This window comes from Phyllostomus discolor, chromosome 13, assembly GCF_004126475.2.
Source record: "Phyllostomus discolor isolate MPI-MPIP mPhyDis1 chromosome 13, mPhyDis1.pri.v3, whole genome shotgun sequence".
In the NCBI taxonomy this organism is placed as follows: domain Eukaryota; kingdom Metazoa; phylum Chordata; class Mammalia; order Chiroptera; family Phyllostomidae; genus Phyllostomus; species Phyllostomus discolor.
The window spans coordinates 14,894,902-14,919,532 of NC_040915.2; the positions used below are offsets into that span (position 1 = coordinate 14,894,902).

The following is a 24,631-nucleotide window of genomic DNA, read 5'->3' on the forward strand; positions in this document are numbered from 1 at the left end:
TCCAAAAAGTAGAAAAATATTGTTTCAGGCAACTTTAAAAGGAAACAGAGGAACTGGTTTTGGTGTGCAGTTGGCAGAGTGAGCAAACACTGCCCAACTTCTTTTTGAACTGGTGCACGTGCATGTGTGAGTATGAGTGTGCACAGGGGTAAGTGCATGTGTGCATGTGAGTGTGCATGTGTGTGATCTGATTCTGCTGTGACGTGTAGGCAAAGGGTACTTTCGCCTGAGAGTAAGAAGTTGTAAGATTCAGAAGTTTAAGGAGATGTTGCTTAGTGTGATGTCAGAAAATCTCCTGGAGGAACTACAGTCCCACATTAAAGCTCTTAGAGGTAAAAGATATGCCTCTTATCATAGAGTTATAATCGTAAATCAGTCCTTGAGGTTTTTTTTTTTTTAGATCACATACCTTTGACTAAGAACAGGCTGGTCAATTCCACAATAGTAGCATAATTTTGTATGATTTATACTATGAACATAAACTGTTGACTGAGTTAGTTACGGTGCTTGGCTCTTGAGGGGGCAAATTTCCCGAAAATGTTTTCTTAGTGGATCCCTAGGAAAGCATCAATATTGCCTTAGGTTTCCAAACAAAACGAAGAATGTTGCTACCTTACCTTTTCCTATTGGCCTCTAAGGTTTCGAATCTGGCGACAAGCTAAGTGCAGCAAACAAAGCAGCCACCCTCAGGGTGCTGGGGGAAGCCCTTCCACAGGAAGAGGACATACCGTGATGCAAAGAAACTCAGGACATTATATTATTATCTGTTGGAACATTTATTAATATTTGTAAGGTGCAAACAAAGAGAGAGAGACAGTGATGTGAAATGACAGGCATCTTCATCAGAGTTCTGCTCTGCAGCCCAGGAGCTTGGCTGGTTTAGGCATCACGTCTACGAGGCTGAGGTCTTGGGCTCCGTCGCCTCTGACGCAAAGCAAGGACCTGACCTTCAGTGCCACGTGATGCCGCCGCAGTTTCTGTGAGTACACGCTGTTGGCCACAGGAGGCTTCATCCTCCCTTTGGAGGCAACAAGTCTCCACCGCCTCCGCCAGCACACTGAAAACAGTCGAAAGCAAACACACTCCTGATGTTTCCTGCAGAACGTCAGGCAACTCGTACCAGTCAGCCTGAAAACGACCCCCCACGAGAGGCCTGGGACAGGCAGATGGCTGCATGACTGAGTCAAGGAAGAGAGAGAGCCGCAGGGATGCTCCATGTTCAAGGAACTGGAGCATGTTCCAAACGGGCGCGAGGGGCCGCTGACCGCCCCCTTCCTCCCAGACCTGACTGGCTCTCTTCCTGACCGGAAAGTGAGCTGACACAGTTCCGCAGTTGACAAAGCTGGGCTCACCTTGCCGTGTCCTCTGACACCTGGAGAGGGGTTTTTGTTTTATGCCAGGGGTTGCTAATTCTTCCCACACCTGGGTTTCTGGGACCTGCTGTGTATTCAGCAGGAGCCTGCAAAAGTCTGTGTTTACTTGACTGAAAGAAATGAATCCACAGCATCTTTCTTCACACGTCGAATGCCCTGGGAGCGAATACAGCAGCAAACCAGACAGATGAGGTTCCCAGGGGCCCCCGTGCCCAGGACACTGCCAGACACACAGTGGGCACTTCATAAACACTCAGGGGCACGTCCACGAGTGGGGGCTGGCCCGAGGGTGCTGAGGTCACAGCAGTGTTTCTTCCATGAGGCTCGGGGCCTCTGAGCCCACGGGCTTCCATCTCGTCTGTTAGCATCGGCATTTACATTTGCTTGGCCAGTGTTATACTTGAATTTGATCCGTGCACTAAAAATTATGGACCATTATAAATATCTTGGATTTCCTCTCTGGGTACCTTTTTCTGGCCAAATCTTTGTAGTAAAGAGATGTCAAGCCACACTGTACTATCCCTAACTTGCCTGCAAAGATTTATGAATATAAAATAGAACTGTCTTACCCAAGTTACAAAAAGAAGCTATGACATCATTTGCTGTAGAAACAAATGCAAGATGGTATTATTCACGGTCGTGTTAACTTGGTTCAGTTCCTCAGTCTCGCCACTGCTTCAGACTTTCACCAGTTGTCATTTTTCTCCCGTTCTCAATATGACAGCTCAACTAGGAATTGTTTTTTCAGTGAATAATAACTTCATTTCCTTATAAAACATGAGCTAACACTCGCATCAGTTTTTATCCACAATTATCACATCATTACTTAAGAATCTCCATTTTCAAAGACAAATTTTCTAACAGCACAGTGGGAAACAAAGGAAAAATCTCATTTTACAGGTAACTGTAGTACAGGTAGTAGATAACTGAGTAGCTTATACATTGTACCCTAGTATCACTCAGTGGCTACATGCTAGTCAGTTTAACTGCCTTTGAGCTATATATTTTTAAATGTGATTCAAACATACAGCCTCACAGTAAATTTAAATGGCTTATTAAACACCTTCATAGGGCAACAGTATCGTATGTCAAAGATGAATGGTGCTTCTAATTTGCTAGCCACTTGGGTCAAGTTTACTTTAAGCAGGAAGCGTATTTATACAAGTGATCGTAACACAAATGGTCTCTTGGGAAAAGCTGTTGGTGAGGGTTTAACATTTTTGAAGTACGCTCTTGTTTATCTTCTCAAGGGGCATTTTATAGGCAATGGGCCGAAGCACCTCAGCACAGGCGTCACGCCGCCAATGCCGCCCGAGTGCTTGTGTTCTTCGGGATGAGGGAGAGGGGGCCGGTGGGAGGGCTGAGCCACCTTCACCTGGCTACCACCTGTCACACCTCCACCGGAAGAATGGTGGGGGACAGCAGCAGCATCTACAGCGCCTGGGGGCTAGAGATGTCACCATTGCACCCCAGACCCACTGGGCCAGAATCGACATCCAAACTCGCTCCCCCGTGTGGCCTGTCAGCACCGTCCCGGGACCCAGAAGCCTCCGTGTCCTGGTGGCCAGGCTCAGCTCAGGGTGTCCCTCTCTCTCTCGTCCTCACCTCTAGACCCATCCTGTGGAGAAGATAACGGCCCCTCAGCCCGCGTTTCCCTTCCTTTCTCTTCACTGCCATAGCCACGTCCCGGACCCAGATGAGTTCACCAATATCCAATGTCCTTGATCAAAAACCCACTTCTCCTGCTGTCCCCCTGACATCATCCAGGGGCTTCCTGTTGCCCGATAACTTTCGGAAGGTCAAGGCCTCATAAGGACTTCCATCGCTTGGCATTGATTCTGCCTTCTTGTGCCTGAGCCTCCTGTTCCCTCATTGATGCCGCACTGAGATCCCATCCTTCTAAGCCACCCACCGGAAGTCTCCCTTTGCCGTTTTAATCCCTTCCGTTCTTGAGGAAGGATTTCTTAGTCCCTGTTTCTACTGTGGAACTCTGCCTTCCGCTGACCTAGCCATAAGCTTCTCTGCTAATGTTTGTGGGGCATCTGCTAATATAGGGCGGAAGGGAGTCACGCTGGATGTTTGGGGGAATTGTGGGCAGGGTTTACTCAGTAGAGGGAATCGATTGCTGTTACTAATGACCCACTGGGCAGCCAATGAACACACTTCTTTTGGCCCCACCTGTGCATTGAGAGGCTCAGCCTGCAGCAGATGCCCAGAGGCAACTGCACCTCCAAAGCAGACCCTGACCAACCAGCCAATTGGCCCCTCAAAGCAATTTGGTCCCCTCTGTTCCTAACTGTGCTGGGGTAAAGAGCTCTGCAAGAAAATGAACTGGGTGTTTTAGGAGTACACTGCATACAGATTCAGGCTCTGTGGGCCAGGGGGTAGCGCAGCCAATGGTCAAGGGAACAACCTGGGGTCAGCTGGTGAGGACCCCTCCGGAGTGGTTGGCGCCCAGAGCAGACTTCTCTAATCAGAGTTGACTGGCAGGGGGAGAAACAAGATTGCTTTCTGGCCGTAGTGAGTCCGGGGGCCACGCTTGCAGCTTCCATTCTTCTTCAGCCCCACGAACCAATTCTTTTCTGCATGCTTCTTGGACGTGTAGGTGTTGTAATGGTTTTCCTCCAGCCTTTCCAGGAACAAACATTCTTCATTTGGTGTTTGCTGCAAAGTAAAACCAGAAAACAGTGGAACTATCAGTGAGTGGTTTTAAGCCAGGTTCCTCTGCTTAAAGCTATGTGACCCTGGGCAAATGACTGAGGCTTTCTGTGCCTCAGTTCCCTCTTCAGTAACAGTGGGATGCTGACGGAGCCTAGCTCTGGGCCTGGCAATGAGACTTGGAATAGGACCCAGCGTCTAACCAGCCTTCAATATACATTTGCTGTTACTGTAAGCTCCCCTTCCATCGTTGTCCTCAGGACCCTGTAGTGTGCCAATGGGGAGATCCTGAGTGACTCTGAGTACTCTAAGGGGGGGGAGGGGCTTCTGTCACTGTAGAGGCCTGGCATGCAGGCATGACCATGAAAAACGTTCAGAACCGGTAAAAGCAGACTGGTGCAGTGGAAGCTTTTAAGTTTGGACTTGAAGAATGAATGAAAACCTGTTACTATTACTTTCCATTCTGGTGATTTTCACTAACAAGAACAGGATTTTTACCCTAGCGTTGTTAAGCACATACCTGCTTGCACAAAATGTGTCCTGAGTTCAAATCATATCCTGGAACTGAAAGTTAAAAAAAGTAGCTTTCTCTTTTAATATTTATGAAAAAAATGTGCTTTTTGAAAATGACAATTTTACTTTGAAAAAAGAAAGAAAAAAGTAAAACCACCCGAAGCCCACCTGCCCAGATCTAGGCAGCTGTGCCCAGGTGGTGAACACACCACCTCCTTGTGTCCGTGTGCGTGCACACACAGAGAAGCAGATAAGACCAGATGGGTATAGACTTATGATGCTATCAAAATGGCATGCTGTGTCTGTTGTTTTAAAAACGGGCAGTAAGCCTATGAAAACATTCAATCTCACTAGCAAGAAAATGCAAATTAAAAAATGACATAACATATGTTGGCAATGATATCTGCAAAGCAAAAAAAAGATTTGCAAGTTAGTATTGGTGAGCGTGTGGGAAACAGGCACTCTCGTGCACTGTTGGTGAGATGCATTGGGGGAAACTTTCTGAGGGTAGTTTGGCGAAATGCATCGAAGTTTTAACTATGCACTGCCTGTGACCCGGCAATTTCACTTCTAGGAATGGACCCTTAGGAGACAGTGGAGCAAGTATAAAACGGTCTTTTCAAGGGTGATCTTTGGATATAAGGGTAAAAAATTGGGAGCAACCTAAATATCCATGGAAAGGTGATTGGTTAAGTAGATAGTGATACATACATATAGTGGAATCCAATTCAGTTATAAATTTATTAAGCTGGAAAGATAGCTGTAACATATTTAATAGGGCAGTTACTTTAAAAAAGTCTACCAAAAATTTTTAATTTTACTTGGTATGCATTTGTTAGAGAGCGGGAGGAACCCCGGTTAATTGAACTTCATGTTTGTCAGGATTTTAGAATACATTTATTATATTTGAATATAAACCAGTTAGGTGCGTTAAGACCAATATACTTATGCTGTATATTGATTTGGCTCCAATTCCAAGTCATGTGGTCTCTATAGTACGACTTTACCAACAGTAGTTGGTGAGTCCCTTTCTGGTGGTTTCCAGTCCCATTAGTCGGTTCTCCTATTGGGAGGTTCTCCTGCAGTAGCATTCTCTATTTGTGGGCACATCTGTCTGTTAGACGGTAAGCCCTCCTGAGGGAAGAGGTGGGGTCCTGTCAGCCTTCTGTCTACCCCAGACATAGAGCCCTGCAAATAACAGGTGCTTGCCAACGAGGCAGTGAACTCGACTGTGGAGCTGGTGTAAAGCCCTCAGTGAAGTCATCTCTGACTGGTGAGGAACTCAGCGTGCTGCTGCTTATTCATTCCCAGTCGAGTGCAGTGACAGCTGGGTGAGACACTGGATCATTTTGGAACGAGGTGGGACACTGCTGTGCTATTTAATTGGGTGACTCTCCTGCCTCTAAAGGAGCTTATCCAGACATCGGTGTTGGAGGCTCCTTGTCGGGGTGGGAGGAGGCTGGCAGCCTTGGACCTGTGGGGGTTGCCCACTCCCCTGTAGGGAGGGCTCACCCTGTGACGCCCCTTGGAGGGCCCTGGGCCTGTTTACGGTGACGATGACGGTGACGAAGCTGAGGAGGGCCACACCCCCTCCCGACGTCTCTACTACACGAGGGCAGCAGACACACAGAGACTGACTGACTCAGAGGCTGAGTCAACAGGCCAGATCCAAGGTGCTGCATCCGCCCCCCGCCAGGGTTTGTCAGCCCCTCTTACGCATTTGGAGCAATGCTGAGGGCCTGGGAAGTAACAGCTGATGCATGGCAATTGTTTTCATTTCTATATTTAGCATGCTCCCCCTTCCCCTGCCCACTACATAGGTGACATGTACCCACTGTAGAAAATTTGGAAAATACAGGAAGGCATTCACATATGATACAATCAGCCACTGACCACCCACAGAGATAAATTAATGTTTTGGTATATGGCCTTTCAAACTTATTTAAAAAAAATAAATATGCCCTTTCCACACACATACAAGTTCGTATCAGGAGGGACTGATACCTAAAATCGGTTAAGAGTACAAGGCAGAGCTCTGAGATATGTTAGGGCTTGTCTTTATCAATGGGGAAGTATAAAAATTATGAGGCATAGTATATTAAGATCACCTGAAAATTTCAGGTGCATTTCAGTGACAGCCAGGACTATGGAGGGAGAAGAGGGTGTTTGGAGCCTAGGGGAAAAGTCAGGTTTGGGAGGTTCTCCCCCAGTACTTTTATACAAGTAAAAGAAGCTTATAACAAACATTGAAACTGATTTAAAGGAGGGAAACCCATAAAACTGTATATATAACCTAAGAAATAATGAGGGCAAGGGATGTGTAAGCGGATTATTTGTTTCACAGCTGCTGGTGACAGAGCGCCGTGCCCCACCCCCACCGGCTGCAGGTCCTGTTCATTGTCCCTCTGACTCCTCCCAGCCTGCGTGCTGGCTGTGACCGTGCCTTAGCCGCCTCGGTTCAGACGAGGCTCAGAGTAGGGAAGGCACTTGCCCAGGTGGCGGAGGCGTGAGATTGAATTACGAGCCTGAGATTGAATGATTGATCAGTCAATTGATTTTATTGCCAATTGGAAGAACCACCCTAAAAAAAAGAATCCACTGCCTATGGAGCTGGGCTCCAAACCCTTTGAAGTTGTCCTACTTGGTCCGTGTTCAGCAAACAGCCTACTAGAAGCTGCAGTACCTACAACTCCAGTGATCCCATCTCCTGACCCCTCATGGGCAGCATGAGAAGAAACCGAAATGTGTTCACCTCCTAAATCCTGGCCGAGATGAGTATCAAGAAGGGTTTCCTGTGTCTGCTGCCTCCTGACAATTTGGTACAAGTTAAAGGGAGCCCCAGATCAAAATTCTCTCCCGGCTGCCTCTCCGTAGACATCGTAATACAGGGAAGAAAGGCGTTGGGCTTGGGCTATGCCTTACGGCTGAAACCTTGTCATCAGTTGTTGGGGTGCAAAGAAAGGTCATTCAAAACCCGGGGCCGCTGGCTTCAGTGCTGTCCCCAGTCAAATCTTTTACCAGAGACACCAGTGAGGGGAGAATCACGTTCTTCCCTGTATTCATGTTCTTTTCTCACACGGACCAGCATATACGCAGTCAAACCTGCGTGAAGCACTAACTGTAAGAGGGATGGAGGGGACAATGCAGAGGATGCTAGCCTGTGGACAAATTCTTTGTGCTTCTCAAGGGCAGGGATGTGGTTCACTCATCTCTACACCCTTGTCGGGGCCTGACCGCACTAAGACACGGGAGGCATTGGGTAAATCTCTGTGGAATTGAGTTATTCAACTTTTTGTTTAGGAGAGCCTTCCAAGATAAAAAGGCCATTTTCAGTTTTGTGTGTGGCATGCAAACTACTAGAAAAAGCACAGGGGACACACCTGTGACAAGGTGCTGGGTATTCAAGAAGCTTGTTTGGAAGGAATGAATGCAGTGGAACTAGGTATTCTGAAATGAGTGATGGATGACTTACTGAAATTCCAATCAATGTCCCCTCTGTGTCTGTCGGATAATACGTTTTGAGTATTTTGAGAGAATACCACAAGAAACTTTTTATGTTTGTGCCTAAAATAAGGCAGGGTCGAGGGTGGGAACCCGGCTGGAAAAAACAACAAACAGAGACTAATTGTTGCTTTATCGTGTGTATCACCCAACGTAACAAGATTTCTGGAGACCACAGGCCTTGGCCGAGCCTGGAAGCGTGTCAGCCTCATACTTACTGAGCCGTACAAAAGCCCGTCGGAGTCCATGGCCAAGTACTGGCCACTCCCGGTGCTCTTTATGTACACCTCCCCCACGCTTTCCGCACTGAGCTGCAGCTGAACTGAAATAAAAATAACACGAGAAAAAGTAAATAAACACTAGGCCTTTGCCAACAGGGCCCGGCGGCCAGGACAGTTGGCCATGGAAAATTCTGCTCATTCATTTCAGGGCCCTCAAGGATGAGCCTCAGATGAATCAACACAGAGAAATACAGTTCCTTTTGCTCTGTCCTCCAAATAAAGTTGTCCCTTGGGAATTATGTTTTTCAGAGAAGGAGAGGTGAAGCAGGGGTGCCCACCTCTTCCCCGCCCCCCCCCACGCCTCCCCTAGCCCACGCCGTTTCTCTGTACCGCCCTCCTTTCCCCTTGTCCCTGGAGGGAAATAACCAGGGGAGGAAGCTGCATTCACTTCCCCGGACGCCTGTGCCCAGCGATGCTGGGGTGCTGTGGAGTGCGCCCCCGGGCAGCCCGAGTGTGTTCTGCCTCAGTTAGCAACCTGCCTTGAGGGGTGTCTTTGCACAGCCCCGGCCTTCTAGGCATGGGAGCTTCTCGTGGACAGATTGCATCAACTCCCCACCCTCCGTGGCAGCCCAGCTGGGTAGAGGCAGAGGGAAACTGTGGCTTCTGATTGGGAGAATGACGCACTTACCTGGAATTGCAGGAATACGAAACTGTGGTTCTCACCTGGGGGCGAATTTGTTTTTCAGGGGACACTTGGTCATGGCCGGGGACTTGTTTTGGTTGTCCCACCTGGAGTGGGGTGGTGCTGTTAGCATCTAGTAGGTAGAGGTCAGGGATGCTGTTGAACACCCTACAGTGCACAAGGCAGCCCTTCACACTGCGGAGTGGTGAGCCCAGAGAGTCCCCAGCATGGAGGCTGAGAAGCCTCGAGGTTGAGGGCAAGGCTGCGAATTCCCCGAGTTATGCTCTCCCAGTTTGCACTGACTGCTGTGCCCGCTGCTGGGTACCAACCAGACTCCAATGCCCATTTGGTAATTATTCATGTGTTCTCTCTTCCCAGGGAGGCTCTAGAGGAAGGTGATTTTTTCTTTTTTTAAATCCTCACCAAGGAGGTGTTTATTCTTTTAGAGAGAGAGGAAGAGAAAGAGAAACATTGATGTGAGAGAGAAGCATCCATTGGTTGCTTCCCGTACATGCTTCGACCAGGGATTGAACCTGCAACCTAGACATGTGCCCTGACTGGGGATTGAACCCACAACCTTTTGGCGTAGGGGCCAATGCTCCAACTAATGGAGCCACCCAGCCAGGGTGTGGAGGGGGGCATTTTGGTGGTTTATATTTGGGAATCAAAATGCATTTTGGACTCTTCTGGTCCATGTCTTTGGTCACTGACTATCACAGCCATCGTTATGACGAGGAGTGGGATCTGGACTCAGTGTTTCCACGGAAGGCGCGTGGCCCACTCCAAGGGTCCGCTTTGTCTGACCCCGAGGGCCAGGGGGAGCTGGAGAGAACACCGAGCTTTGGTTGGCACATCGAGACCCCTCATTGCTTTTTCTTCATTTTTCTTTCTTATTTAATGTCTTTGAGTAATAATTATACCACATTTCAAATTCAGAAACAACATAAGAGGAGACAATAAAAATGCCCCCCTACCCCTTTTAGCCTCCCATTTGCAACCAGGGGGGATACAGCAGTAAACAGGACAGACAAGACCCTTGTCCTCCTCCCAGAACACCTTGTCCGGGGGAAACTCAGACAGACAAGTAAACCCCTCCTGGGTGTGTCTTAGATGGATCCTGCTGGAGAAATTTTATGCCCATATGAGCAAATACATGTTTTCCCTCCTGCCTTTTCATACGCAAGCGGTAAGATCCCATAGGCACAATTCTGCACACTGGTTTTTGTTTGTTGGCCTGATCAGCTAATTGGAGATCTTCTCATTTCATTACTGAAGAGGGTTGCCTCCCCTTTTTTTTACCAGTTGAATTGTATTCCATTATGTGGCTATACCATAATCATTTAACCATAATCACTACTTCCCTATGAATATATCTGTATTTTATTTCCTTATCTCCTGTTTTCCTTATCTCCTGATTCATTCCTAGGGGGATACATAGTTACATCACCCCATTGAAGCTTCAGTGTCCTTGTCCTTGGGAGTCTTTGCTGAAGAGACTTGGGGCCTCCTCTAGCTTCCTGCGGGAAGTGGAGTTTATCTAACTCATGGAGAAAGGAAGGGAAGCCACTGACCTCCTCTCCCAGGGGGCTCCTAACTTCAGCTAGCTCTGAGAGAGCAGGCTAAAGGTCCTCCACGGTGATTGGGCCCTCCCCATTCTAGCCTCAGAGCACACCTCTTGCTCAGTCAGTCAGTGCTTTGCCCATCCGACTCCTTCAACACACCAAGCTATTTACTGCCTCAGGACCTTTGCACGTGCTCAACCCTGTGTCTGGCACCTTCTTTGTCCTGATCCTTTTCCTCCTGCAGGCCCCAGCCTAACACCCCCTCCTCAGAGAGGCCTTTCCCACCCCAGCACCTTATGACAATCTGTATGGTGGGTCCTGTCACCTTTCCCATCGCACCCCCACCACCTTGGTCCCCAGATAGTCATCCTTCTCGCCCCTTGTTTGTTTCCTTCATGGCACTTTATACAAAGTACAATTGTTTTTTATCTCTTAGGGGTTTGCTCACTTATTTCTGCCTCCCCAGGAGAATGCACACTGGGATAAAGGGCAGGGATCTTGTCTGGCCTGCTCCCGATTAGGTCTCCAGCACCTCACACCATGCCCTGCCCTCTGGGGACAGCTAATTGTTGAATGGATAATGTTTTGCTGATATTTGCAGAGATGACTCTGCTCATCCATTCATCAATAAGCTGTCAGCTTTTAGTTATGTTTCCAATATCGCCTTGTGAAGTGAAGATGGGACCAAGTTGAGAGTAGTAAGGCTCAAGGCTGGGCTCTGCCACCAGCCCTCTATGAGACCGCCTCGGCCAGCGGAACCTCCGGCCACAGTCTCCTGTCGGTACAACGAGAGGCACCTGGGTTCAGCCTCTCAGGGTTTCTCCAGCTGTAACAGTCTATGAAGCGAGTGAATACAGTTGATAACAATACCAGATACAGTCGCATATATTGTATAAAAAGGAACAAAGGAAACAAAAAGGTGGATGAATTTTGAAAACATGCCAAGTGAAATAAGCCAGTTGCAACAGACCACATATTTTGTGATTCCACTTAAACGCAGTGTCCAGAGTAGGCAAATTGGCAGAGATAGGAAGGAGAGGAGTGGTGGCCAGGGGCTGAGGAGGGGCCTGGGAGAGTGAAGGGAGGGTTGTGGTTAGGGGGTATAGGGTTTTTTGGGAGGTGACGAAAATGTTCTAAAGTTGATTGTAGAGATGGTTGCCTAACTCTGAATATAAGAAAAACCACTGAATTGTTCACTTTACATGGGTGAATCTATCTCAGTAAAGCATATTTAAAAATTCTCTGTGTTTTCATGTGTGGTTTTCAGAGAACTTTCACACACATTTCTTCTATCAGTTTCTCAGTGTAGCCCTGTGTGTCTACGAGAGACTGAAGGGAGGCAGCCATCTACTGCACCTGCAGCGAGCCGGGCAGAGAGCACGCCGGTCTCCGCCTTGGTGTACACGCAGTGCAAACTTGGAGCGCAGGCTCCACATCGGCCTGCACGCGTGCAAGTGCTGCTTGTCCACGTGTCAGCGGTGCGGCCGCCGGGTGAGTCGTTCCCTGCCTCCTCACCTCTCGTGGTGGTGCCTGCTTCGTGGAGCAGTTGTGAGGGGTAAGTCTGGGCACAGCGCCTGGCAAGTGCCCGGTACTGTCACTTCCCTGCGCTGAGGTGACTTCACCGCCCCTCAGAGCACTCCCCGGAGGGCGGTGGCATGGGCTCTGTCCTACAGGTGAGAAGACTGGAGCTCGGTGAGAGGGTGGTTTACCCCTGTCGCAGTCAGGGGGGAAACCATGACCAGAACCCGGGTTTAAGCAGTCCAAGTATCCCGCTTTTCCCTCTTTTGTAAAACGCCTCGAGCTCCAATTGTGGAAACATTGGGCCGGATCAAGTCATACTCACTCCCCTTCTTGAACTCCCTCATGTTCAAGGTCAGACCGGAGCAAGACGCAGATGAGCGTCCAGAATCCCTTCTGTAGCCACAGCATACAGGGTGATGTTAGCTCCCTGGGACGTTTTTCCAGCTCCTATATTTACTCGTTTATTTTTTTATTATATTTCATTGACAATGCTATTACAGTTGTCCTGATTCTTCCCGCTTTGCCCCCCTCTACCCAGCAACCCCCACTCCCTCAGGCAATACGCCCACTCTTGTTCATGTCTATGGGTCAGGGTCCTGCGTATAAGTTCTTTGACTGCTCCCTTTCCCATACTGTACTTCACATCCCCATGGCTATTCTGTAACTACCTGTTCATAGCTCTTAATCCCCTAATCGCCTCCCACCGCTTCTCCCACCCCTTCTCCCACACCCCTCCCTTCTCTTGATCTTTAACCTTTGGCATTTTAATTATGGTGCGTATTGGGGTGCCACCCCTATATTTAGGTATTTGGTCAAACACATCATAGGTGCCACAGAAATCCCAAGGGGCAAACCCTTTCAGGTAATCAAAGAAGTTGCTTCCTTAAAAGTGCCTGTTTTCAGAGCAGCTCCAGGCTCACAGCAAAAGTGGGGGAGGCACAGAGAGTTCCCACATGCCCCGCCCCCAAACACACAGTCTACCCGTTCAGGGTGCTCCCCAGCAGACCCACCGGCACCTCTGCTGTAACTGATGCACCTGTGGTGACATGTCATCACCATCAAGGAAGACCTTATAAAGCTTTTTATTCCCTAGTTCATTTCTGTTCTTTGCCTTAAACAGTCCCCATTCATGTTGCCGTGGGGGAGAGCGGAGCTGCTTTGCCGGCTGCCGAGCCCCCTTCGGGCCGTGCGAGGCCTCGCGGAGCGCGAGCCAGCGCCGCTCGGCACATGAGTCAGTTCTCGGCCAGAGCCCCAGCACTGGGTTGTTACACTGGTGAGAGTTCGTCTCAAGAGTTTCCTCTGTAAATATTATTTCTCCAGGATGTCCAAGTTTCATAGCTCATTTTCACTGGATTTCCTTCTGGCTAAGTTCCCTAAACATATATCCTTCTGCAAGCAGGGCTGGCAGGAAGGAGTAACACCCAGCCCGAGCTGCCCGTGTAACCGACTAGGTGTCCAACTCCCTAGTGTGACTTCATTCCAGTTTTCCAAGCCCACATCCTCCCGAGCTGCTGCCGAGCGAGAGTGGAAAGGGGAGAGCGAGAGCAAGGGGCTCAGAAAGAGAGGGAGGAGCTGGCCACACAGCCTGGCGGCAGCCCCAGCTCCTCCCTCTGGGAGCCAAGGGCAAAGCCATTCAGTCAACACATACTCATGAACCCCCTATTGTGTGCTGGGAACTGAGCTCAGGGCCTCACAGGGGCGCTGCCCTCAGGGGCTTACACTCAGTTAGGGCTACAGATGACCCCCTGAATGCTAAAGCAACAAACAGAAAAAACTAGCTTATTTTTGAGCTAAAAGCAAACAAAAGTGCAACAACTACAACAAAAACACTCTCCCTCCTCCCCCCCATATATGTGTGTGTGTGTGTGTGTGTGTGTGTGTGTACAGAGAATATATACATATTCTTTCAAGGAGAAGCAGAAAATAATGCATAGTGAAAAGAGCAAATTTCGAAAGAATACAGTAAAACCTTGATGAAAATTTTGCTGAAACAACAACAACACTGCATCGCTCATGAGTCTATAGGGAGTAAAACAGAAAAACGGACCCCCTCCAAGCCATGCAGCTGCTGCTCTGGGGAGGATGGAAAGAAGGACTAGGATGGGGGAGGGTGCTCGGGAGAACTTCTCCTCACCCTAACTCTTCATTTCTTTGAAGACACAATTCTGAGCAAGAACTGCCAGCTGGTCACACTGGGCAACTCAGGGCGACGGGGTTGGCGGTGCTGGTAGAATTCTCCTCCGCACTTTTCGGGGGATGGTTGACATATAAAGCCCAGCTCTTGGTCAGTGGGCACATGTTCCGAGCTGACTTGCATCTCTTACTCCCGATACCCCCTGTGGTGCCCCATGACCCAGCACGGGCTTGACCCCCGGGACCATGTCGTTCTGGACACAGGTGTCCGTAAAGGAGAACGTTCTCCGAGGCAGGCAGGGGCCCAGGGAAGCTGGTGAGGCGGTCCCAGGGTGGGGGCCACTAAAGCCACACCCTTCTGTTCAGTTTCCTTGTTCAGCACCTTGCACCAGGTTAGCACCAGGCGGGGGGAGCACCTCCCCTTTATCCTATGGGAGGGCAAGTACTTGCTATGTGTGAGCAGGAAGGTCAGTGGCTCTAAAGCACCCAAGCGTGAGGGGGGAGCACTTTTTGAAAAATGAGATAAGTTGCTGATCCATAGCGCCCCTGTTGTTCCCCAGTTCTGAACTGCGGACAGCAACTCTTGACCTAGCAGAAGAAACAGAAGGCAGTATTTTTAAAAGTACTTCAGTGTTAGACATAAAGTTCTTAGAGGAATCAGATTTACAAAGCACTATGGAAATGTGCTATGAGAAGGTTGGAAGTGTTTGCTTGGTGGACTCCTGTGCCCCTGTGCCAGGAATGCATTAGGGCAAGGGTCTCCAACCTCCGGCCACAGACGGATCTGGGCCTGTTAGGAACCGGGCCTCACAGTGTGAGGTGAGCTTGAATGGCACGTGCTGGAGTCACCCAGAAACCACTCCCCCACCTTGGTCCATGGAAAAATTGGCTTCCACGACACTGGGCCCTGGTGCCTGAAAGGTTGGGGACTGCTGCATTCGGTTGTGCTGATTTGAGAATGGCCTCTTGGTCAAAAAGAAACATCCAGCTACTGAAGGGTACAAGATCGCCTTGCAGATTGTGCCCCACCCTCATCCCCTGCTCTTCCTTTGGACCCCTTCACAGATCTTAGAGGAACCTGCGTAAAGGCGAACCCAGCACTTTTGAGCGGATATGCCGGCCCCCCCCAGCTAGGTGTTCGACCTTTTTTCTGAGCGACGGTAAGTCTGTATCTCTGGTTTTCTCTTCTGCTCCTCAGAGCCTGCTGAGGACTCTCAGCAGCAGTTCATTGGCAGTGAGGTGCATGATTCCTACTTTCCAGGGGTAGAAGGGTAAGGTGTCATGAGCCTGCCAGTGCCCCTGCACCTCGTGTCCCAGTTCCAGGTCATCCTCACTCCCATCTTCCTGTGCCACTCTAGGAGTTTTTTAAAATATGGTTACAACTGGTCGTTTAGGGAGACGCATGTGCAGAGGGAAGTTGTGCTTCTGCAGCATCCGTGGCCGTTAAGTGTGAGTTCCACCTCTGCCCTCCAAGGAGAGGCCAGAAGAGATTACGTGCCTGGTTTATTCTGGGTCGAGACTTCCCGTCCTTTGCCGTGTTTACCCAGAGTGAGGTCAGCCTCATTCAGAGCTCTGTGAGGTTGTTTTATGTCAGTGGCATTTATAATTAAAATGTCGCCGCAAGCCGGGCTCCATAAAACATTAGAGAAAGACGGTGAGGAAAAAAAAATTGAGTTTATGGAAAAAAAATTCCAGTGGTTTGGAATACATATATATCTGAAAAAGACTTTTCTTAGAATGTGTAAAGGCGTCTGCTTCCCCTTTTGAGTCTGAAAAAGGTGCCTGGAAAATTTTGTTACAGTCCATGGCCTGTGTGATGTATATATTTTTTCAAGTTTATCTAGAAAAATCCCGTTTGTATAACCAGATAAGGGGTGTGTGGGGAGGAGGGGTGGGGAGCCTTCTGGCATCACCACCGGCCAAGGCGAGGACACCCTGCTGTGCGGCGGGGGGGGGGGGGGGGGGCTTCCTGCTTGCAGACCTGCTCTGCTCCCAGCCTCTGGCAGGAGGGTCCCTCTTTGCCCACACTGGTCTTGTGAAAAGCTGTTTTGACTTTTGGCCCAAGCTGGTGAGAGCAGAGCACCTTTGCCATCAGGCTCCACGTCACGGCAGGCCGGAGAACGGAAGCCTGGATGCCTGGAAACCAGGGGCGGGTGGGGTTTCACTGGGGAGAAGGAGCCTGCCCTTTAGGAAGGGCTGCAAAGTAGCGTGCTTTTGACCAGCCAACTCCCCTGGTGCCTTTAGGATGTGGTTTGATTTATAAATATTTGATTGGCACACACTTTGCTCAGAACATTTCCATCTGTGTGGCGAGTGGTGCCAGGAATCCTGCTGCGCATGCAGCCTCTTACGTGCTCGGGGAGGCCAGGGGTGCAGACTGCAGGAGGGGCTGCAGACTGCAGGAGGGGCTGCAGGTGGGGGATTCTCGTGAGCTTATTTTTATTCTCCAGCTACTGTTCCCATTATGAGTCCCATTGAGGAATGAGTTGTGGGCCCCAATGCCAGAAGGGAAGCTCCAGCAGAAGGACAGGAATCTGACAGGGAGCCTTTCTGTGCTTTACTGGAGACGAGAGGCGGGGCAGGGCTGGCCCGGTCCGTGCCTGGGCACACTCGACCTACAGGCCCGGCCTTGAGATTGACAAACCCAGATGGTCCCAGAGACACTGAGGTGAGGAGTCACCCTCAGTTTGGTGAGCAAGCGTTGCAGTTATTTCACTTAACCAACTCTGAAGATCAGATGGCTAGAGGAGGAAGGCCAAGGAAGCTCAGGGATGATGATGAGGATGATGAAGCCACTTTTGAACACTTACTGTGTGCTCAGTAGTGTGTTAAACACTCTTACAAACATCATCACACTTAAAATTCCTACTTTCCTATGAAACAGGTACCCTTGTCATCCTTGTTTTTTATTTAATCCAAATTTTCTTACTTAAATATAGTTGGTATAATTATTATATTAGTTATATAATTTTCAGGTATACAATATAGCAATCCAACATTTTTATACCTTGCAATGTGATCATCCCACTAACTCGAGTCATCACCTGTCCCCGTGTGAACTTACCATAGTATCATGATTACATTCCCTTTTACCTCTTCACCCAGCCCCCATCCTCCGCTCTTCTGCCAACCATCCCTTTGGTCTCTGTTTCAAGGAGTCTGTTTTGTTTGGTTTGGTTTGGTTTGGTTTTGGTTCCTTTGTTTTCTTTTTTAGGTTCCACACATAATGGAAACCATACAGTATTTGCCTTTCCCTATCTAATTTATTTCATTTAGCTCGATACTTTCTAGATCCATCTATGTTGTCACAAATGGCAATATTTCATTCCTTTTTATTGCTGCATAATATTCTATAGAATATAAGCACCACATCTTTATCCATTCATCTACCGATGGACACCTGGGTTGCCTTTGCTATTGTAAACAATGCTGCAATGAACAGAGGGGTGCACATATCTCTTTGAAGTAGAGCTTTTTTCCCCCTTTGGATAAATATCTGGAGGTGGAATTGCTGGTATATCTATTTTTAGTTTTTTGAGGAGTCTCAATACTGTTTCCACAGTGGCTGCACCAATTTGAAGTCCCCCCGACAGCACACAAGGGTTCGTTTTTCTCCACATCCTAATCGACATATGGTATCTGTTAATTTTTTCATAATAGCCATTCTGGTTGATATGAGATGGTATCTCAGTGTGGTTTTAATTTGCATTTCTCTGATGATTAGTGATGTTGAGCATCTTTCCATATGTCTATTGGCCATCTGTATGTCCTCTTTGGAGAAGTGTCTTTTCATGTCCTCTGCCCATTCTTTTAATCAAATTATTTATTTGTTTGTTTTGGTTCTTGAGGTATATGAGTTTCTTGTATATTTTGGATCTCTACCCTTTATCAGATATATCACTGGTGAATATATTCTCCCATTCAGTGGGTTGTCTTTTTGTTTTGTTGATGGTTTTGTCATCCTTACTTTTAAAACAAGGAAGCTGAGGCACATGGAGGAGAGGTAGCTTCCCCACGGTGACTTGGAACGAGTAAGTGGTGATGGGACCTGTGCCCTTGTCCATCCGACCCCCAGGACAGGCTCTGTGAACCAGTGTGTTTATTTAATCCCCTTGTGGGGCAAAACCACAGCCACGGCACTGCTGTCGGGAGCAGTGGTGGGATATGGAGAGAGCTCTGGTCTTGGAAGAAGCAGCCGGGGATTCTGTACGGGGATTTCCCAGTCACTTGCCGGTCACATGCCCTGTTAGCTCAGTGTTCACAGAGTGACAATCATTTGTAACCACACGGGGCTGTAGCTAGGCAGAAATGTAAGTGTCCAGTCAGAGCCTGGCGCATCCAGGTGCTCCACTGGTATCTACTCACTATACTGTTGAAGTTGGATTTACCTACCAGCAATATGATTCATTCACTCATCAAATTAATGTTCATCAGACGGCATACCAACTGCCGGGCACAGTGTTAGCCGCAGCAATTACAGTGCTGGGCTCTGGGTCCCCATCCGCAGGGGGCCCGTGGTGGGAGAAAGGCATTAAAGAATCACACAAACAAATGTGGGATTCCAACTCCAAGGAGAGCTGCCTGGCACGCTCCTCAAATGGCCATGTTTCCTGCAGCTGTTCCTCTTCCAGGGTCCTCCCTCTCCCTGTGATGTCTCGTTTACCCTTCGCCCATGGGGGCGAAAAGTAAGGATGACAAAACCATCAACAAAACAAAAAGACAACCCACTGAATAGGAGAATATATTCACCAATGATATATCTGATGCCCTTCGCCATGAAGAAAGGCCCTGGGAGTCGACTGGGATCTTCTCACAACCGGCCCCCAAGCCCCTTCTCACAGCCTGCAGCTCTTGCCTGGCGTCTGCGAGGAGGCAAGGAACAAGCTCCTGGCCGGCAGTGCCGCTGTAGTGGGAATTGTTGTGAAGGGCAGGAAGTCCCATCAGTGCACACACCTTACTCAGAGCCGCACTACAAAGCCTGTGTGCAAGCAGCCCTTGCAGGTGTGCACCACTCCCCAGAGGCCTCCTGTTAGGTGCTTGGGAACTTGTCCTGGAGGAAGGAGACCAGTTTTGAAAACTTCCCAGTTTTGCCCAGGGGACAAAGATAAGCTGTGAAAGGAGTTTTTTGTTTATTTTTCTATTTTGTTTTGTTTTGTTTTTTGCATTGTAGAGCTGGCAGTCATACAGTTCCATCTTGAATGATTTATGTAGATTTCTGTAAATATTTGTTTGGCTTTTAGAAATCATTCTTCCTGAAGGACGTCTTAAGAGTACGGCTCTGTACCTGATCATGCTCAAACCAGGGAATCAGTCAGTCAGGGATCGTCCACTCCATGCCTGTCCAGGTTGATTATGTTTCTGAATCATACTTGAAATTGAGAAGGGTTCTGGCAGTACCGCCACTGGGCAGAAGAGGGCGACAGAACCACGTTCAGTGGGTGCATCCAAGCCAAGGAGTCCCCTTGGCTGCAGGATCTCATGGGTTTTCAGTGTTGTCGAGTACACATGGCAGTGTTATGACTGTCATTCCACAGGTGGGGGAACTGAGTCTCAATATTTTCCATAAGGACAGACAGCTGGGAGCACTGGAGACACCCACAGTTCCAGATAGGAGAGGATGATCGGAAGGTCATGAGGCTGGAGGCTTGAAGCTGCTTCTGCAGAGCACTTCGTGCAAAACGGAGAAGATGCTAACGGTCGGTTGTAGCTCCAGTTAGAAAGTGGCAGCACAGGAATGTGAACGCAGGCTTTCCGACCCCTCATCTCAGGCCCCCGACTCCAGAGGGCGTGGGGCTTATTTAGTTCTCCCGGCACTGGCAGGCACAGGGATGGACTTCTGCTCCCTCACTGCACTTACTCTGATTTCTCCCTCCCGGACCCTTGTTTTCAGGCGGTTCTAGAATAAGTACAGAGGCCAACACACGAACTCTGAATGTTGCCCAAGAGGCATTGAATCAAAAGCTGAAGCTAGACCCCCTGGCCTTCCTGGAAGGCAGTTATTGAAGAGAAAAAACTAGGGAAGGTCCTAAGTGTTAACTCTATTCTGGGTGTGCTGGGTGGAATATGCATTAATCTTTGTGGTGACGACAATGACAACAGCGATGTCAACAATAGCAACGTTAACCAACATGTGCTTACTCTGGGCCAAGGGACAGTACCCAGATTTTTCTCTACATTATCTCACTTAGTCTTCTCAAGAAACCTGTGAGGCAAGTAATATTATTGTTGTATAAGTGAGAAGAGTGAGGCCAGAAAGGTTCCGTAGCTCTCCCAAGTTCACTTGGCAAATCATTCATCCAGCATTACTTGCCTGCAGACCTCCTCGCCCACCCCCCTAAGGCTGCCTGCATTCCAAGAGTCCCTGATATCTTTGGTGAGGCGGCCAAATCCTCAGCACTACTCAGAAGTCCCAGTATTACCTACCCAGAGCACGATCTATATGTTGATGATAGAATGGTGACAATGAAGACATATGCCATTTGCACAGAAATTCCATTACTTGGACATTGTCATTGTTACCTCTTGTTACCCCAGAATTCCAAGTTTCCCGAGAGAGCCATCTTAGCCCCGAGGAGCACATCACCAAGACTGTCTTTCCCCTGAGATTCCGAGGACCAGAGAGCATTCTTGTCAGTTCAGAAAACTGATGGAACTTATTAGAGATGTTTCAAACCTTGGAGAAACACACAATGTTCCCTGTGTGGAGTGGGACAGATCACACAAATTGCGTGGCTTGCCTCACACAACAGACTACGATCTAAGGTGATTTATTTGCAGTAAACATTGCTTCTGTACAGCTGACGTGCTAAATAGATTATTTTTTGCCTCGCTCTGGTGCCTATTTTTCACAGAGTACCAGGCATTCAGAAGGTCCATTTGAAGACAAGCCATCAAAACCAGGCCCAACACATCTAACCCTGCAGCTGCAAGCCTCACCCTCAGCCCTCCGCAGGAGCCCTGACTGGAGATGAGAGCCACAGCCTTGCGTCTCCTCATTTCATCCCCACTTTCCTTCTCCCCACTTGTGACAGGCTTGGGCCTTTCATCCTCCTAGCACGGATCAGATATGACTTTTGGCTTCTCCACAATAGCTGACGCCTCAGGGCAACTCAGGGAGCTCCGGACAGCACGGCACTGGGACCTGGCACCTAACCTCGGCACACACCAACCCCGGAGCACTAAAGCAGAAGGAAGACACTTTTATTCTTTGATAGTCAAGTAGATTCTTTTCTCTGAAGTTTTAACCGTGTTTGCCAACACCGCCATCTGAGAGCTGGGCTGGCAGGAGAGCCCGGAAGTGATATTCAGCTTTCGGCTGGAGTTGCCCCTGCTCTCCAGTTTCCATAAGGTCTGGAGGACCTCACCCCTCCCGGCTACCACAGCCACATCTGCAGGACGTGTGGAGCGGGAGCTGCATGAATTATGACGTGTAAGACTCCAATCTGAACTAGGATGTCACAAATCAAGCCCAGTGGAAAGGTAACCCAGAGAGTCAGGAAACTTGAACCTGAGCCCGAGTATCGGTACAAATTTTATCGCCCCTGCCCCACGCATCTCTGCCCCTCATCGAGCAAATGGGACCCTGACCAGCCTCAGGGGCCAGACTGCTCACGTGCAACAGAAATCTGAACAATTAAACACTGGCCGCCACCTCTGGTCTCAAAGCAGTTGTGTAAGTCAACAGAATCCCCTTTAGGTCAACGGTGGCTCTCACAAGTCTCTTTTCCACACCCAGACCCTTCCCACATTTATATCACCCCGCCTCCCAGAGTGTCATGCCTGAATAGGACCCTGGAGAAGAGGGCACCAGGATTCAGACACCCTCCCTTCCCCCACCCTTGACTAAGGAAGGTGCCAGAAAGGCGAGGGGCTCCAAGGAGATGGGTGCTTACTGTGCTGGTCGCTCTTGTCCCTTGTTCCATCCACTGTACCATCTGGAAGGATCCTCAGGAAGTGGCCCCCATTGCTGCAGTAGAGAAGTTTGGGCTTCTTGTAATTCTCCAGAGGCAGATTAAACTTCTCGGTCAGGGCTGTGAACGTGGTGACTTCCCCTTCAGCCATGGCTCAGCGGCTGCTGGTCAGGGTGTTTTCACGGCTGTAAGAAATCAAACAAACCTGTAGAATGTTCTTCCAGCAAAGGTTCAAGGCACGCTTTCAAGAAGGGAAAGAGAGCCTCGGGGTGCAGGGCTCTGGTTGGCCTGGAACCACCGACTGGCCAGGGGATGCCCACAGTGCGGGCCCTGCATGGTGGCCAGCGGTTAAGGGAGGATGGCCCCGCATGGGAGGGATTGTCGGGCATTTCTCACGTCCCAATTGGACACAGCTTTGGATCAAGCTGTGCGTTTTTTAGAACTTTAAATTTAATCATTTGGCCAAGGGAAAAAAAATGTGTTGGTCCCTCCTTCTGATCCACACACATCCTCAAATTAAATACCGAAGTTGCCCTAAAATAACACCCAGGGTCCGGCTGAAACCCACAAAAGCCGAGAGGCCGGCACTGAGGTTTTGCCCTCCCCCCTCCCACTGTTTGGACTGGGCACCGCCAGGCCCAGGTGCAGAGGCAGCACAGAGGACCCGGGCCCTCGAGACCTGGCAGACTCACATGGGGCCCCCCTGGACCCCCACGACAGGGATAGCTGTGGGCTCGCCTCTGGAGGAAAATTCCGGGTTTGCTGTTGGGAATGCAGCTGGCACTGGGAAACGGCACATGGGGGTGTTTGGTGGGGTTTTTAAACGGCAGGCACAGAACCATGGGAAGTTTTCTGAGACACCCTTGTGAAGGCTATGCCAGTCATTGCCTGCTTCCGCAGCTCACATATCCCATGTCACAGAGAAGGTGTCTCTTGTCCCAAGGCCATCTTCAGCCTATTTATTGTCTAATGAGACGTACTTATTATGACTCAGAAACCACTATATTGCATATTATAATCCTCTAATGTTGTTTCTGCCCACTGCATGCAAATTTACAATGTACTAGAGCAAAAAAGCATCGATTATACCTCCAAGCATTAAAAAGCATCTGCATGTCCCCACCGTTTAGGAGAATGACGTGCTGGGTGACCACAACAGCAAGGCAGAGGTCAAGAGACCAGGCCACCAACACGGGACCTTCACAAGCGTGAGTAGATACTGATTGTCGCATTGGTTATCAAGTGGCCTTATACTAATAATGACCATCATCATTAATGTATTCTGGGCTACAAGTTAATTCATGTAATCTTCACTGTACCCCTTTGAGACAGGCATCAATAGTATCCCTGGTTTTGTTTTGTTTTTTTTTTTAAATAAAATGAAGTCAAAACTTAGAGATGCGCAGTGGTGTCGGAGGTCAAAGCTAGTAAGCGATGGAGCTGAGCCCCTAGACGGGTCTGTTGAAACAAAGCCCTAACTTGCCCTCGATCACCAGGAAAAGTGCAGCGACCTCACTGATACTGTGGTGTTGCAGCAGTTCTCCACCTCTCCAGCCACGGTTTCCCTTTCTGTGGTTTCAGTTACCGTGGTCAACTGTGGTCTGAAAATACCAAATGAAAAATTCCAGAAATGAACAATCCCCAAGTTTTAAACTGTGCAGTGCTCTGAGCAGCCCGACAGAACCTCCCAGCATCCTGCCCCTTCCCACCTGGGACACGAATCTCCTCTCGTCCAGCACATTCATACTGTTTCACCTGTTTGGCAGTGCGCCGTCTCGGTTATCGGATTGTTGCAGAATCACCGTGCTTGTGTTCAAGGAACCCTTATCTTACTTCATGATGGCCCCAAAGACATTTACCTAACTCTTATTACAGTATATTGTTATACTTGTCCTGTTTTATTATTAGTTATTGTTGTTATTCTCCTACTGTGCCTCATTTATAAATTAAAGTTTATCATAGGTATGTACGTATAGGAAAATGTGGTATGTAGGGTTTGGTACTACCTGTGGTTTCAGCCACAAATTAAGTTATTTATTTGTGACCCAGATGTTGGTAATTAACCACCACCAACAGCTCTGGCCTTGGCCCACATGCCAGCCTCAGGGTGGGACCCATCATCTCCTCCTCCCCAGGAGAACCCAGGCCACTAGGCGTTAACGAGCCCTGTGAATGTCATGGAAGGCCAGCCAGCCTGCTGTGTTCTGCACAGTCACCATCCACCTGACCCTCCATCCCCAGAACAGCCTCTGGAGCTACTCCACAGAAATTAATTCTGCTCTAAATGAAGGCAACAATTTGCATAATTTGTCCTGGTGACTTTGGAATTAGAATTTGTGTTGTTTCCTCTGCTCTAGGCATGGTAATGTCTCTGGTACATCTCTCCCCATTGGCAGTCACACGGGCCAGTCATACCATCCCCATTTCCGGTTGTCATCTGAGGCCCCTCCAAGGACATCCAAAGAGAATTCTGCATGTGCCATACAAACTATATGTAAAGTCCAACCACCCCAAATGCCCTCTCTCCACATGGCAAACTCTGTCCCACTCTTTTCAC

At 48.9% G+C, this 24,631-nt stretch overlaps 1 protein-coding gene across 4 annotated transcripts in view; it reads right to left on the bottom strand.

Annotated features, from left to right (window-relative positions):
• Nucleotides 1-757: 757 nt before the first annotated feature.
• The window catches only part of FGF1 (fibroblast growth factor 1), a 92,431-nt gene continuing 68,557 nt past the window's right edge, over nucleotides 758-24,631 (bottom strand). For 3 of the 4 annotated variants that reach the window (XM_036014700.1, XM_036014699.1, XM_028529044.2), the window contains 3 exons: nucleotides 22,057-22,259; nucleotides 8,264-8,367; nucleotides 758-4,037 (listed from right to left, as the gene is read on the bottom strand). In XM_036014700.1, the coding sequence (XP_035870593.1) occupies nucleotides 3,843-4,037; nucleotides 8,264-8,367; nucleotides 22,057-22,225 (468 nt within the window). In that variant the 5' untranslated portion in view covers nucleotides 22,226-22,259 and the 3' untranslated portion in view covers nucleotides 758-3,842. The remainder of the gene's footprint in view (nucleotides 4,038-8,263; nucleotides 8,368-22,056; nucleotides 22,260-24,631) is intronic. The other variant, XM_036014701.1, reaches the window with a different exon arrangement.